Source organism: Odontesthes bonariensis, chromosome 5, assembly GCF_027942865.1.
Source record: "Odontesthes bonariensis isolate fOdoBon6 chromosome 5, fOdoBon6.hap1, whole genome shotgun sequence".
Taxonomy (NCBI): Eukaryota; Metazoa; Chordata; class Actinopteri; order Atheriniformes; family Atherinopsidae; genus Odontesthes; species Odontesthes bonariensis.
This window is the reverse complement of record NC_134510.1, coordinates 20522157-20534740: the sequence shown is the minus strand read 5'-3', so window position 1 is coordinate 20534740 and position 12584 is coordinate 20522157. Positions and strand designations below refer to the sequence as shown.

General features: G+C 43.4%; 1 protein-coding gene across 3 annotated transcripts; it reads left to right on the top strand.

Moving 5' to 3' along the window:
- The first annotated feature begins 91 nt into the window (after positions 1–91).
- LOC142379865 (glucocorticoid modulatory element-binding protein 1-like) lies at positions 92–11272 on the top strand. 3 transcript variants are annotated; one of them, XM_075465223.1, is made up of 11 exons: positions 92–372; positions 460–532; positions 1679–1808; positions 2053–2111; positions 2399–2520; positions 3653–3756; positions 4238–4422; positions 4676–4822; positions 6876–7013; positions 7185–7301; positions 7386–11272. In XM_075465223.1, exons 1-11 carry the CDS (start codon positions 256–258, stop codon positions 7868–7870), a joined length of 1677 nt encoding a protein of 558 aa, XP_075321338.1. In that variant the 5' UTR covers positions 92–255; the 3' UTR covers positions 7871–11272. The 3 variants fall into 3 exon arrangements, with proteins under 3 accessions (XP_075321338.1, XP_075321339.1, XP_075321337.1); XM_075465224.1 differs by lacking the exon at positions 460–532; XM_075465222.1 differs by having other exon boundaries at positions 92–532.
- The last annotated feature ends 1312 nt before the right edge of the window (positions 11273–12584 follow it).

The following is a 12584-nucleotide window of genomic DNA, read 5'->3' as shown; positions in this document are numbered from 1 at the left end:
CAGCTCAGAGCAGCAGTCACAAAACCCCGAACTAACGTGAAAGCCTCGTTCATATTAAACAGTAATGTACACAATGAGAGAAACCCCCGTCTCCTGTTTTCCCCTGCTGTGTTGGTGGGAAATAAGTTATGAGGCTGGACACCTTTCGGGGCCCGCGTGCTCCTATGGAGGCGCTAAAAACCAAGGCCCATTAGAGCAGTTTGACCGATTTACACATCGCGTGCCAACAAACCGCTTCTCGTGACAGCGGGACAGATGCTTCTCAGGCAAATGCTGCCTGCCTTCACTGCAGGAAGTGTGGCGAAGCAGCTCGGCGCATGCTCTCGTTCCTCTCTAGCAAGCGCAGGATATATTATTTCCTGCTGTAACACGGTGAGTAACCTTATATTATCGTTGTACATTCATTTAAAGTGGAGTGTTTTTAGAGTTGTAGTGTGTTTTTTGGCCTTTCTGGACCAGGAGTGCGTCCTGTACCTTCTGTTGTTGTCCGGGCTGTGCGTGCTGCCGCATCAACAGACGTCACTTTGTGAAGGTAAAAGAGGGCGAGACAGGCACGCAACTGTTGGGGATCCAACATAGGCTTCTATTGTGGAGTATGTTGATTATTATGTTAGTGGTCTGTCATGGTTTTCACTCCATGACAGGGCAGCCTCTACTGACTCTTTCCAGTTGGAGTAATCCAAACAGATGGCATTATTCTTTCTGTGCTGTTATCTGCATCTTTTTCTTGTGTGGGACTGAAATAATACTGTGGACAGAGCAGGGAGACTGAAATGACTATTGAGACTTTATCATTTATCTCTGTAGTCGTTTACTGTAATAATTTACATTACCTTTTTTTCCCCTTACATAATGACCCTAAATAACAGGGCATTAAACAATTCCTATGCTGTAAAATGGCCAAGATATGTAACATATCTTAACAATAAGGTTTGATCCTTATAGATTGGTGTCAGCTCAGATTTGCTCAGCACACAGCTGTTTACAGTGCTCCTATATGAACTGCATTTATTGTCTCTTATGTGCATCAAATTTGTGTCAAAAGCGGTGCCCCTCACTGCAGCTATTTTGGCTGTAGAACATGACTAAGTAATTGGAGTATTTTCATGTGTTGAATCACATTTGACTTTTAAATTCCCCTTTCCAAAAAAGTGGGTTCTTTGAGCAGGACACAACTTTTCCAGCATCTTGTTGCCCACGATATTTCGGCATCAAATTCGGAACGAGGGCATGTTTATTTTGAAAATGAACGTAAGGTAGATTATGTTTTTTTCTTCTTCTTTGGAATTTGAAATGTGTGCATTCTTTAGCTATTTCCATACTCCAGAGCACCTCAACTTTTTTTTTACAAAAAAAAAAAAAAAACAGGGTTGTACCGCGCTGCACTTTTACGTGATTTATTTTTCTTCTGATCTCACAATCACCGTCTCACTATGCGGGTTTTATTCACAGCTGCGAGTTTCTGTGTCATTATCTTTGTGCACTCTCTCCAGTAACGTGGGACCACCAGTGCAAGGATTAAGTCATTTAAAGCTCACCGTGACTCATTTTTACGACAGTGGCACACCAGAAAAGTAAAGTTGAGCGAGGGTTGTGTTGCGCATTAAACGGGCACAACTGCATGCATGCTTTCTGATCTGGATGTGAAGATGCTTGCCTGATCCTCTCTTGCGTGCAGCTCTGCGAGGAGGGATGATGGCGGGTGCTGAGGTCACCGTGTCTTCAGGGCAACTCGTGACGATGAAGGAAGAGGAGGGGGAGTACAGTGGCAAAAACAATAAGAATCAAGTCATACTGCACCTGCATGGGTAACATTGTTTCTACATTGTTTCCCCCCTTTTCACACGTGTTTGTGTTAGTATTTATATGTAATAAATCTACATTCACATTCTATCTTCAGTGCAGTGCAAGTTTAGGCATAGATAAAGCTCAAATTAGGCAATGTGGATCAGTAACATGTTCGAAAAGTGTACATACAGCTGCTATTCACAGACTCAAACTCATGTAGCGTGAAATGATCGTTTATATGTGAGGATCTGTCGCCCTCTACAGGTTAAATTACGACACTGCTGAGACTGGCACCACCGTTTTAGCCATAGAGACCCATCAAGGTAAGTAAACACATTTCCTGTTACCGCCACATTTCACCAATGACTGATCATATCAAATCGAGAGCAGAGGGTGTTGTTTAGTGCAGTAAAGTATTTCAGACGGTGTTTTCCCCGGCCGGAATGCTATTTACTGTGTGGGAGATGAATAGAGAGCTGTGGTAAACCTCCTGGGTTGCAGTTATGGTTTTGATAAATCTTCTCTGTCATTAGAGGAGGTAGTCTTGTGACTGCGCATTGCAGAGACACTGCAGGTGGTTACGGTTTTGTTCTCGTTTTTTAACGTTTAGAAGACAGTAAAGCCAAGGGAGACGAGATTGAGTATGGCTACCCCATCACTTGTGGAGACAGCAGAGCGGTGCTGCTGTTTAAGAAGTTTGTGTGCCCTGGAATCAATGTCAGATGCATCAAGGTAAGTCGATATGTTTGAAAGGTGGTGAACTAGGAATTCTTTAATGCACTGACACAGATTTATCTTCACATTTTGTCTGCCACTCGTTTTTAATGCCCCCCATATATACCGCATAGTTCCTTTGAACCATATCTAGGCCCTACAAAAGTGCTTTAAAATGTTTTACTCAAACACTCTTACAGTACTTCCTATTATACACAGCATATAGAACATATGTAGCGCCTCCTTTGTTTCCCCAAAAACACATATTATGTGTTCAGTGGCTTTTCCAAGGACACATTGATTTTCTGCGGATTGACCACAGATTTTATGTGTGATGTCATCTGTGAGATACATGCATGTTTTTATACACCGCACACAAGTCCGAACCCCTGCGACCCTGAATCCGATCAAGCTGGCATAGAAAATGGATGGATGAATGGACACAAATCTGCATGTCGTGGATACATATTTACTGTTTCATCACTAAGAGAATAATATACATATGTTTCACCCTATTATATCAACAATATTAGCCAGTATTAGGCATACCAAAACATTTCACATGATTATTAAGAAGTCCCAGCACTGACTGTACTTCCTATAAGTAGTCTGGTGTGAAAACAGCACTGCTGAGGACAGGAGGGGTGTCTGGCATGAAGTGCACAGCATCTCTCAGCTTTCCCTTCACCTCAGGACTTTTATCCCACTAGGGGTTTTTTCGGAGGGCATGTAAGATCATCAGGAACTCTGTGCATACCCCCAAAATAACCTTTTCACACATATGATGTTGGGAGAACCCTGCAGGAGTGTCAAGGCCAATACAACAAGACTGGAAATTTGTTTTTAACCACAACTATGCAGGTCAATGTGTAATGCTCCTTTACACTTTTGCTGGTTGCACCAAGCATACATATGCGCAGACTCACGCATAAACACGCACACTGTTTACGTATTTGTTCTGTACACATTGTATGATCAGCTGAATCCGTATACATTTTGGACTCGATGTCCTTCCGTCAGTCTAGAACTTTGTCTGTTAAGCTTAGACGAGTTGGGAGGAATAACAAAGTAGGGATTAAATTTCTAGTGTAACCACTTGCATTACTGTGTATACAGTATGTGACATACGTCGTTGTCTTCTCTTCTACAGTTTAATGACCAGCTCATCAGTCCGAAGCAGTTTGTACACCTGGCAGGGAAAGCCACGCTGAAGGACTGGAAGAGGGCCATCAGACTGGGAGGGGTTATGCTCAGGTACACTTATGAAACGTTAAAATAAACACCTTTATTTGCCTTGATGCTGATTTGACCTTTTTCCGTGTTGGTCTTTAAGTGTAAGTCCTTAAAAAAGCTCAGTGTCGGGGGGGGCAACGTGCACTCTTGTAAATACTGACTGTCTGTTTCTGTCAGTTTGTCACTACATTCCTGAGTCTGTAGGTAAGCGGAGTTATGATGATAGCAGCATCAAATAACTCGTACGTGAGCTGCCGAGTGCAGCTTCTCCCCACTTTATCGTGTTTGCACTTGTTGTTGATGTGACCGTGAGTCAACACACAGAACTCAACAGGCAGTATCTCCTCCTTTGATCTTTATTCCGCTTGAGGCCAGATCAGCGAGCTCTGCATCAAACAAACCACTGAAAAGCTGTTAGGATTTTTCAGCAAGTTCACTCCTAATATCGCTCGTTGTCTGAAATACTTTGCAGTGTTACTGTGACCCGCTTGTCTCCTTGTAGGAAAATGATGGACTCAGGCCAGATAGACTTCTACCAGCATGACTCCGTATGCAGCAACACCTGCCGCAGCACAAAATTTGACGTGCTGATCAACAGCACGCGGCCTCCTCCGGGGACCGCGGTGCAGCCGAGCCTGTCGAGTCTGGCTCTCGACCCTGTTGGAGGACAGGTGCCTCCCTTGACAGGTAGATTTCAGCTGGCATTTACAGTTTACTGTTTGTCCCCCCACATATGCTTCCTCAGCTCCTGTTGTATTACTGAGATGACAAACTTGAAGATCGTGCATTTCCAAAAGCAAAAAAAAAAAGGGTCCAAAAGGAAAATAATACAAATCGAAATTAGCTGAACAAATAGATCAAATCTTCCCTCAACCAGCTCCCGTTTTTGTTAATTTTTGCGCTTTGATCACTGGCTTTGCCTGCTTTGTTCCCATTTCAGGAGCCGCGCATAATTTAGCTGAGGTCGAAGAGCCCTTGGAGGATAAGTTTGGTGCAACAGCAGAGTGGGGTAATGGTCAGCCAAGACTTGTAAACCCCACAACAGCTAACGGGCATTCTGCCAAGCGAAAGAGGGCCAAAACAACAGGTAAATATGAGAGTACATACAGTACATAGGCGCAAAAGTTGTGCCCCACCACACAGTAGGAAAAATGATGGCACCTGCTATTTTTATTTATTTATTTATTTGGGGGGCTTTTGTGCCTTTAATGGATGGGAAAGTTCAGAGAGACAGGAAGCAGGGGGCAGAGAGAGGGGGAACGACATGCAGCACAGGGCCATCCGATGCGGGACTCAAACCGGGGCCAGCTGCAGCGAGGGCTATAGCCTCTTGTACATGGGGCGCCTGCTTAACCCACTACGCCTACGGACCACCCCATGGTACCCGCTATTGACCTGTAGTGTCCCACTGTAACCTCTTCCAATTCCGGTAAAATTAGCCTAAAATGCATATCCGTGGGGTAACCCAAATAAACTGAGAGCTGCTCTCGAACCACATGGAGTAAAAGCTTGATTTTAGAAAGCAAACTCAACCCCCCCCCCCCCCAAACCGTCCGAATCAATCAAAGTATGACTGGGACTGAAAGATGAAGCACAGCTGCCAGCCTCATGATAATGCAACTGCAATCTGTGGGATTATATTGAAGAAACAATTTTCTGGGGACTAAAAGCTTTACTGGAGTGGATATTTGGAACCCTTGTCAATGAAAAATGTCAGATTTTGCCCGGAAAATATTGATCAGTGGCTCACCGGGAGGTTTTCTAAGTAAGTTGCCTCTGTTTTGTGATTTTTTTTTTTGTTTTCACTGTTTTGCACAATGCATTTTACCCACCGGCGGTCCCAGGTATTGTGAAATGCTTTGTGTCAGCTGAATTGTTTTTTCAGTGGTATGTTGCATGTGCACCTACTTGTTCACAGCACTTAAAGCCCCCCTGGAGTGTTAAATACATGCTACAGTGGTAGATGCTCTGTTTAGAAAGTATTTAATTCAGGGGTATACATGTAGTTTTGTGTCAGTCGCGTGTTTCCCTGCAAATTTTCTAGGAAGTTATATGTTATAACACATATTTTAAAGGCGGGAGCAGTGAAAGTTTACTTGTCAAAGACATTTTTTTTCCCCATGGGAAGAGGCACTGTCTTCAGGAAGCCATACGTTTGTAAGGCATGTCCCTAAGGGATTTATGAGTCGTTCTGCAGTCAGTCCGTCGTTTGGGTTTCAACTGTTGGAGCCCTCTGACCCAACGAGCCACTGAATCTGCAGTTGTGGGATGTTCAGCCATTCCTGCGGACTGTCCTTAAAAAGTTGCTGATCATAGGCAGGCAGAGAGTCGTGTCCCTTTTTATAGCCAGCGACAGCAGCTGACATTTCCAGGTGTGACCGGTTCTCGCTGGGACCTGAGCTTTGAGTTAAGGGCTTTTAAAGGTGACCTGATTTGGCATTGCTCCAGTTGGACCTCGGCCACTGTGAGTGACTGATTCGACTCCTGCCCTGCACACGGTGTTGGGCTTAGAACGAGTTGACAATTCTTAAGAAGCGTACTCAGCTTACAGCTCTACTCTGCAAGATACAGAAATGTGTTTTCTGTGGTGCGAGTAGTGCACTTTCCTGACACGGAGGAATGAATTAATTTAAGCTCAGATAGCTGTAAATGGGATTTGGAATGCTTTCACTGGAAATATTGTATTAATCTTGACAGAAGTTTAAGCAAACACAGATGTGCGTGCATTTCTTCTCAAGAAGTATATCCGACATCCTCTGACATTTCAACACTAATATTCTCTACTTCTGTTTCACTCAGTGCTACGCAGATCCCGAGTCATTTTTCATTCTCCTTCAAATCTGTCCTGCCCTCCTTTCTCTCTTCCGACAGCACCACTTTCCTAACCCATTTTCCAACACTTTCCTTGCCACATCTGTCACCCATTTAACATCCTCGCTCCAAGTGCTGCACCTCTCCCGTTTCCTTTATCTCCTCGTATCTTTTATTTTATTTTTCCACCAACCTGGACATCTCCCTCTGTGTTTTTTTTACATTTTCGGCGCTTCGACTCTACTCAGATCTCACCCCAGACATCTCCCGACTTTAAAAAGAAACACATGCACAGAGCTCTCCACTAATCCTAGTTATGTCCTATCTAGACGGAGTACTGAGTCTGTGGAGGGATGTCGCCGACTCTGGACTGATGGGGGAGGTCCTGTCCAGTCTCCAGACAGAAATATTAACCTCTCTTAAAGGAGTGGAGCGTCGCAGTGAGAAGGCCAACCTGCTGGACACAGGTCAGTTCCCACAGTAGGGTGGAATGATAATTCAATGAAAAAGGCTCCATCTCTAAAACTGCTGAATTTATTGTTGACAAATTGATATGGACTTGTATTAATCATTCAAACTTTCCAGCCAACTTTTGTTTTTCTTTATTTCTTTTTTTCTTTCTTTTTTTTTTTTGTCAGACGCCCTCATACTTAATTCCTTGAGTGAGATGTTTGGGCTTTTAGACTCTGTGAAACAAGCCCTGGACCTGAGGCGTAGCCAGAATGAAGAGAGCAGAATTGTTAACAATGTTCACGGTGAGACAGCTGCAAAAGCCAATATACAGCACACGCAGTGATACCCCAGTGGATTGCATTAACTAATTCCTCGCTTTGCTGCAGGGTTGGACGATATCGTGGAGGATCAGAGGAAGCAGAGTTGCAACAGAAGCAGATCGAGCAAAAACTCCTCCTTAAAACACGTTCGACCTCATCCCAGGACCCAGAACCTCCTATCCTCCATAAGAAGAAGCACAGTGATCCATCCTCTCTCTGTTACTGGTTTATCCACTGCCTCTTACCCTCAACTCTTCACCCATACCTCTGCTTTCAGTCGCAAGTGTCAACGCGCTGGCGCTAGCAGGACATACAGGGGGGATAGCCAAAGAGACCAGGAGATCGGTGAGGCAGGAAACCAGGAGAAAGCTCTCCAGCTGGGACGGGAGAGCAGCGAGAAGGAGGACGCCTCAGGGATGCACAGTGAGACTGGATGGAGGAGAGTAAAGCTTCTGGGAGAATCTCACATTAGATGTAAGGTGAAGGAGGAGACACAAGAATTATATGGCACTGAGAATATAATTATGGGGAGAAAGACATCAAAGAAATAAAAAAAAAAGTAAGTGAGACAGAGGGATTCTGTGGAACTAATTCAGGCAATGTGCAAGAGACTAAAAGATGACACGCAGTGGGGAAACAAGAAAACTTTGTCAAACTGTACATTTTATAGGATTATTGTTCTGCTGGGTGAAGCTGCTGCTATGGGGCTGTGTGCAAGAAAGTTTAAGCAGGTGCTATATGTCAAAGTTACAGCCACATGAGCACCAGGATCCAAGAATTCCCAGGAGAACATTGCACTGTAACAAGATGGTCTCTTTCATTGACCTTTACTGGAAGTGGTTTAAATGTTGCGCTATATAAACAGGGATTAGTGGAGTCCCAGCAGTGTGTTACACATGCAGATTTATGCGCCTTGGAAGTTGGAAGTTGGAGCTGGGGATGACATCGTTCTCGAGCTGTCCACCTTCCAGCTGGATGTCGGAGAACCAATAGGATTTTTTCAAGGTCGTGCTAAGTGACTAAGCTAGCAAAAGTTAGCAATACAAGATAAGAAAATATTACGAGGATTAAGTGTTTCGGTGATAGAATTTGGACAGTTTTATTTGTTTGGCTGATTTAACGCCACACAAACCGACAGAGGAGCTACGAAACTGTGTGATACTGCAGCTATCGCCACTTTCCATGCATGGGGCCGCCATGTTGGATTTTGAGGGCGGGGCAAGCAAAGTTCCTCATAATTTCTGAGTTAGAGGGCTAAATCTGGTTTTGTGGGGGAGGTACAGTTGATTTTTTTTCCCCACTGGGAACTCAGAAATTGCATAGTTACAAAGTTCATATGTACCTCCCCGTTATTCTTGCACTGAGATTTAATGACATAAAGACGTTTTCTGAAATGTTTTTATCAACAAAAAACAAAAAAATAGATGATAAGACTGCCACACCCTTAATCAACAGTTTTTTTTAGTCCCCAGTCTGTGTTTTGGACTGTTGTTCGGATAAAATATACAATCTTTTTTATGACGTATTATAACAATGTTTTTTCTCGCTATTTTTGAAAAGAATATATTTACCAATTTATTGACCAAAAACAGTTAACTGAGACGGTAAAGTTGGTTATGGAACTGTCACTAGTTGCATCCTAAAACACAGAGTTCTCTGGGGTCTCGTAGTGCGTCAGAACTCTGTATAAATGTTTCTAAATTTCAGGCTGAGGTGGTCTGCAATTATATGTGATTCTATATTCATGGAGATGACACTTTGTCATTAGCCTGACTACGTCATACTCACGATTCTAGTCAGAATGTGAGTCTGATACCGCTCAATAGAGATTTGAGTATGGGGCGTGTTTCAACCGAACCAGGAGAAAAAATGCCTCTTCGCTCAAGTGGATAGACCTACAACCAATCAGAGCAACGTAGTATGTGACGTAGATTAAGCGACACACACTTGTTGTAGGAAGGACGGAAAAAACATCTTTTCTATCGATAAAAGCCTTTATCGCGTTCCTCTGTTCGTCTTTCAAAATTAATCCAATGTGGAGATCCTGTAGAACAGACTCGATGGCAGAATCTACACGCCCTAGCTCTCCAGCGGCAGCCGTGTTCAGCTCTTTAGTGACGTAGTCGATAATGTCCCTGTTGACCATCTGTCCATCATCGTATAAAGCCCGCCCTGGCAATCTGATTGGTCCGACCAATTCTTGGTCGGGCATAATGATTTCCCAACTGAGCAGAGCCAGACCGAACTTCCCGACCAAAACTTTTATGGGCGGGGCTAAGTTCGGCTGGCACCCAGGCTACTTTGTCATGCCCAAGAGTAGCAAACGTGTTTTTCCACATTTTTTACATCGTATTGCTAATATTTGTAATTTAAATTATTTATACTGAGAGAGTTAAACTAGTTTTCTAAATCCCAGATAATTTTGGATGAAGGGGATTATTTTTCCCTCATATGTAGGCCTTTGACTTGATATAGTGCATTTAGACAAGGCTTAGATCCCTGCACTGAATAGATTCTTAAACTACGAAAGTGAAGACAATTTATAAAGCCAACGTGCTCTTTGTATTAACATGCGCTACATGTACTGAAACTTTTTTGTACAGTGTTTGCTTTGATAAAAAAACATAAAAGGTGAGAGTATGCTCTAAACATGAAAGCGGGATTTCAAAAAGAGACACCGATGGTCCGGAATGACCTTGTTGGATAACGATCCCGGTTTGCATTAAAACCAGATGCAGTGTTTGAGCTTCCCTTTGAGAGCTAACTTCACACTTCTCAGTTTATTGATTCTTTTAATGTCAGGTTGTTGATGAGAATTACAAGGAGCTGCTAGACTTATTGAAAGCGCAGACAGGAAGAGGGCTCAATGTAAGAAGCCGATGAATTGCAAACATTTTGTTCGAAGTTTATCGTCGGTTTTGATCCCAGAGGTAGCGTTCTTCTCAGTTCTCAAATAGTCGGACTGTGCTACCCTGTGAGGTGAATACCTCAGTTACCTTTACAGCACTGGAGTCAATGTGTGATTCAGTGACAAAGGTGCCCCTTCAGGGCAGAAAACTGCTGTCCTGTGGGTTAATCTTACAACCACGTTTGCCTTGCAGTTGCATGACAATCACAGACGTCAGTCATTTCCTATAAGATGGCTAATGGAAGCTGTCTTTTTATGTCGCGGGTAAGTGTGTAGTAGCAGCTTTCCTGCCGGCGTGATTTTGCTCTTCGTGCTGAGCACTCTGCCGCCTGCTGAGGCCTTGTGATAGACAGTGATGCTTTGCCTTCGACAGCCTCCCTCAGAACTGTGATGATATGTTATTATAAATTCATAGACAACGGTGCCCGTGCAGATGTAGTTGTTTGTTAAGGCTTTTGAGTGGCAGCTGATAAAATGTCTGATGAAATGAGTATCATCACAGTGCAGCTCTCGACATCTCTGTTGACACCTGTCCTGCTGTCGTTATTGAACAGTATTTCGCAACATCCTGTTATTGCAAATTAGCGTATCATGCAGCCGAACGCGTCCTAGTCAAAATTTAGATAAATTGCTAGCCTGGGACTTGAATGCCAGGCACAAAATGTGGTCCATGCGTCAAGCAGGTGTAATTACAGGTGTTATCTTGACATATGTTGCGCTCCTTTTGTCAAATGAAGTCATCGTTCATCTGTCATTCAGGGCCACTGGCATTAGATTTGGCGAGGGCTTCCAACATGAGGCTCTCATGTTGGAAGGGTTAGATGCCTCTATTTGGCCTCCTATAATTTAATCCCCAGCTTTAATGTCCACACTCAAGCAGAAAATGTGCGATGAATTGCCTGTATAATGACATTTTGATCCGATTGAGTCCTGAAGTCACAGCTGAATGTGTCGGCTGTATCATACTTTATTACGGAGAAGACTGTGTGAGGTGCTCAATTGAAAGGTAAATATTAACTAAGCCATGCAAAGCTATAATAAAATGCAGTGAAACACTTTGCCTCACGTGAAGAGTGTCTGTTAATTCCTAATAGTTTACACTGCTCCTGTCAAGCTTTTACAAGAATGTGACATGGCAGACAAGGCGGCAAGTATGTGTCAAATCACTGGCTTTTCAAGTTTTCATTACAACTATGCCATATGCTTGCAGTTGATTTTTGCACTTTACATAAGATCTAAACGTATTTTCTGCAAATGAGTATTTCAGGGACAACACGGCCAGCTGCGGCTGGAGAGGGAAAAAAAAGAACTAACCTGATCAAATGCAAATTCAATGCTCATAACATGTCAAACTACCTAATTTATGGAGAAATATGCTTTGCAGCTGTCATGGGTAGACATACCTGCCTGTACTGTGAGAATATGGGACTAACCTCGGCGGCACAGCAGTAGCCAACGTGACAAAGCAGAACAAAACAAAACAAAAAAACCTCAAAAACTTTGGTGGAGAATATCGGAAAAGGTTAAACTTATAAGCAGCTGCTATGATTTTAAAACACAAGAACGGTTTAACCAGTTTAACTACGCTTGTCATGATAACTAAATCATCAGCTCATCATATAATATGATCATTATGTTGGTCCGCATGTTGATGTAATGTCGAACGTCCCTCGAAGTCGCCCATGTGCTAGTGTTTGTATCTGCCTTGGAGTGGCATCAACATTTTGTGCAGCATAATGCCAGAACAAACGGCAGGGTTTTGGAACCATTTTAAGAACCGCGGTGTTGCACGAGCCCAACGAATCAGACCAAACAAGTTTGGCAGTCTATTCTTGTAGTACTGGGCTTGGCACTGCAAGACAAATGGGCATGTGAGAATTAGTCTGGCACCTCTCAATTTATTATCATTACTATATCAGGGGCATAAAGTGGCCTAAAAATGGTAATAAAAAAAGAATAGTAATGATGATATGCACACAGTTGATGCTGCTGTTACTTTTAAAACTCCAGTGACTGGCATGCACGGTGGCTGTCTGAAATAACGAGTCCTTGCTGAGTCATAGCTCTTTTAACAGTGCTGCTGGGTGCATGGTGAGGGTCATATCAGAACACATCCTAATGTTAGGGCCTTCAAAACTACATGTCTCACCCACATGTTTGCCTAGTGTAAGCCTCTCTTCAAAATGTCCGTTTCCTGGTCAAAATGTGTGCAAAAGATCTGCACGGTTCTCACCAACATGGAAAATAGAGCAACATCCGACATAAAGCACACGCACGTACACACACACACACACACACACACACACACACACACACACACACACACACGGGATTCGGGTAGTGTTTGGTCGAAGTGT